The sequence below is a fragment of the Chaetura pelagica genome, unplaced genomic scaffold, assembly GCF_000747805.2.
Source record: "Chaetura pelagica isolate M959 unplaced genomic scaffold, ChaPel_1.0 scaffold436, whole genome shotgun sequence".
Classification (NCBI taxonomy): Eukaryota; Metazoa; Chordata; class Aves; order Apodiformes; family Apodidae; genus Chaetura; species Chaetura pelagica.
Genome location: NW_009953651.1, coordinates 4,745,153 through 4,748,776, shown reverse-complemented (window position 1 = coordinate 4,748,776; position 3,624 = coordinate 4,745,153). Strand labels below are relative to the sequence as shown.

The window sequence follows — 3,624 nt, the reverse complement described above, 5'->3', positions numbered from 1 at the left end:
GACCCCGGGCTGCCCTTACTGCCTCCAGCGCCCTGCAGCCACGCTCCGCCCCGCACCGCCCCGGCTGCCGCCGGGCCCCGCTCGCTCGCTGCCCAGCCCTGCCGGAACCTCCCGCCCCGGCTCCTTCCACTCACTCCCCAACAGCTCTGCACCTGGATGGCGTAACCCCCTCCCTGCTCACCCCAAATACAGGCAGACCCAAGTCTTAACACCCCAGGGCTGCTCTGGATCCTCGGGGACCCTGCGGGCGCTGAGCCACCTGCGGCAGACACACTGTGCCTGCAAAGCAGAGGCCAAACACAGCTCTGCCCTGCCCCCCCCAAACAGGCTGCCCCCAGCACAGACTGCTGCAGTTTGGTGGCGGCTACGGCAGCTTTTATTCCCAGCAAACGAGTTACATCCTCTCCAGCAGCTCAGGAAAACCCCTCATTACCCAAGTGTAGCTGCAAGGCCAGGGATTGGGACCCCTCAAGGCACAGAGATCCCACCACAACCCCTAGGTCAAGAGTGGCAACTTCAGGGCAATGCAGGAGATTGGATGCCACCAGGTAAAGCCCAAATAGACAGTGGCTCTGAAGGGGATGGTGCAATCCAACCCAAAAGGCTCTGCCAAAACCCTGCAGCACTTAGCTGCACAACTTGAACAGGAACGTGGCAGGACGATGCCTGCTCTCAGCCTGCCTTGTCCTATCAGCTGTTGAAAAGCACACTCAGGCTAACAAGTGCTTCCCATATGCTGCAAGTGGTCCAGATAAGCGACTTAGGAAAAACAAGACACAGTATTTATAGCCTAGGCCTGATCTTGCTCCCTGGGATGTGAATAGGAGCCAGAAACTAGTCCTCCAACACAGAGCAGTGCTGAAATGACAATCATCAGCTGGTGTGCTCCTGCATCCCAGCCAGGCCTTTGGATACCTTCCCAAGCAGATACAAATACCACAGCCAAGGCTGCTCCATCAAGAGCTGGAGTGGCAGCCCAGGAAGAGGAATGCAGTTGAAGGCCAAAGGCAGTGCAGATGGGCTGGCAAATGGATAATGTTCCAAACCCTGGCAGAGGGTCAAAGAAGATAACCTCCAAGCAGGAGGCTGGCCAAACCATGTCCAGCTAGACCAGTGGCAGAGGCGATTCCCCAGATCCCCACTTTCACCAAGCCTGGCCTGGAACTGGCACCTCAGTTTGTGCTGAAGCACCTCTCTCGCCCACTCAGGCACTTGCAGCTCCCACTGATTAACATGCCCTAAATAAATCACACTCCATGCCACCTGTGTGTAAATATGGACCAGGGTCAAACTGCAGGCACCTGTACTTAAAAAACCCCGCAGCTCTGTTTATGCATTTCTTGCAGGGTCAGGGGGGAGTGGACACAACTTTGTACAAAACCTCTGGCTCTATGACTGCTGGTCTCAGGCAGGCACAAGCAGCTCTCTTCCATCAGTTCACAGATGGCACCTAACTGAGCAGAGGTAAGAGATGGGAAGGAAAGTCACCCTGTGGCCACATGACTTTGGCCAGGAGTACCCCATTCAGGCCTGACAAATAATCTCAAGCACATGGCCAGCAGTGTGTCTGGGGTGCTGGATGGGCTGAGCACCTCATGCTACATGGGAAGTAAGCAGACACAGAAGTTGTTTGGGGGGACTAAAGCTTCAGGCATGTGTGTTTCAGTTAGGTGGTGGCAAGTGTTCTGGAGCAGAGACGTAGGTGGGGGTACGTGAGATGGGCCCACATGCTCAGAAACACAGAGTCTGCACATATCCCAGCTGATGTCCAGCATCATCCAGACACAGGCCTGAACTCCAGGCTCAGGAGAGGAAAGGATGCTTCAGCAACACGATTCATTTCAGCAAGTGACGCAGCTGGTCCTGGAGGTTTGACGACTGCTCAACACTGTGGACCAAGCAAAAAGAGGTTCACAGTGAGATCTGCTCCCCAGACTGTGCTGTGCCCAGCCTGCACCCAGGGGACCAGAACAGCTCTAGCACTGGCACTGCAGGAAAGAGAAACCCTGGGGTTCCACAATGCACTTGTGTGCCCACGAGGCAAACCTCACTTCATGCACCCATAATCAAGCCCATAATGGATTTACATCACCCTCATCTCCTATTATTACAGATACCCTGACAGGATCCATCAATCATGTTAATGAAACAAATAGAAGTTTTGGAATAAATCATCCCTTTACCCTAATTCCTGTCTCTTCACAGCACTAAAACACTACCCTGCTGGACCAACATCTGCTTCAAAGGCAGCTGAAAAATCCTTTTCATTTTTACCCCACCCTGCTCCATCACTCTTCCCTTCCTATCAACCTCTACATGCATCTCCCAGGTCTTCCTGGCATGGCTGGGTACTCACTTCTTCTCAATTGCTTCCTGCCTAGATGAGAAAAAGAGACAAAAAGAGTGTTAGGAAAACACAGTCTCAGCAACAGGGTTAATGTTATGTTGAAGGGACTTGGTCAAAGGTTTAGGAGGCAAAAATGCCAGTGTGTTTATGGATTAAGTCCTGGCTTCTTCCTCTTAGCCCTAGATGTATCACGATCTCACAGGAGACGCAGTGAATAGAAAACAGGAGCTCCCACCCTAGAACAGTCTGTGCCATACCAGCAGAGCTGGAGAGGGCTGGAAGATCCCAGCTCCAGTTGGTGTAAGTGGGCTCCATACAGTCTTTAAGTAGAACAGTAAGGGATCAAAGGATCCATTCAGCTCCCCAGAGAGAACATGGTGACCATTACTTACTGGTACTGTAGATGTGTGGTTATTATGGCCATTTTCCTTAAACTCTGTGGAGAACAAGACAAAGAATGAATGTCTGACAGAAGCAGTTCAGCAGAATCACAGGGCAAGATGACACAATGTCCCAGGGAGTTTCTCCAGCATGGCCACCACTGTCCTACCTCCAAAGCACCCTCACCGGTATCTGCCAGCAGTGGCAGGCACAGACACTTAGTGCTTGGTTTCAACCTATGGTCTCTTGAGCCTTCCAGTGTAGATGGCACAGCTTAAGCACACTGGCTTGTGCTCTGGGAGACTGGAAAGCCAGCAGCAAACGTGAATTTGTGGAAGCAGTAAATGACACTGGCCATCAGCCTGCTGCCTGAACTCATCCATTTCACTTTAGTACTCCAGCAACATGTCTACATCCCCATGCTTATAACCCTTCTCCCCTCCTGTTCACTATAGACACTAGTTGTTCCAGTTAAACGCTAGTTAACTAGTTAAATTGTAGTTGTTCTAGCAGATAAGCACAACTTACATCTTCTGAGTGCAGGATGGCATCTTCTTGCATCACCATGTTTCTAGCAGCTTGACCCAGGAGCTACAAGACAAATGTACCAACCAGACAAGTCAGCAGCTCGGCCTTCCCCGCGGTGCTGGTGACGGCTGCTCAGCAGAGCCGCACACGGGCTGCTGCCCAGCAGAGCCGCACACGGGCTGACACCCGGGGGCCCGGGCGACAGGGTGCGAGGCTTGTGGGGACACGGCGCTGCCGCGCCCACCCCCGGGAGCACAGGGAGCTGAGGCACCGCCTCCTCCGTGTCCCTCGCGTGGGATGTCCTAGGGTGAATCGCAGGGCGGAGGCAGCCCCGCCTCCCCCGGGCAGCCGGAACGCAGGGCTGCTGC

General features: G+C 53.6%; 1 protein-coding gene across 1 annotated transcript in view; it reads right to left on the bottom strand.

The window, feature by feature from the left end:
- Nucleotides 1–3,295, bottom strand: part of AS3MT (arsenite methyltransferase) — a 7,225-nt gene extending 3,930 nt beyond the window's left edge. The window contains exons 1-2 of the mRNA XM_010000169.1: nt 3,257–3,295; nt 2,490–2,542 (exon numbers count right to left, since the gene is read on the bottom strand). Of these exons, the coding sequence (XP_009998471.1) occupies nt 2,490–2,542; nt 3,257–3,295 (92 nt within the window). The remainder of the gene's footprint in view (nt 1–2,489; nt 2,543–3,256) is intronic.
- Between the last annotated feature and the right edge of the window lie 329 nt (nt 3,296–3,624).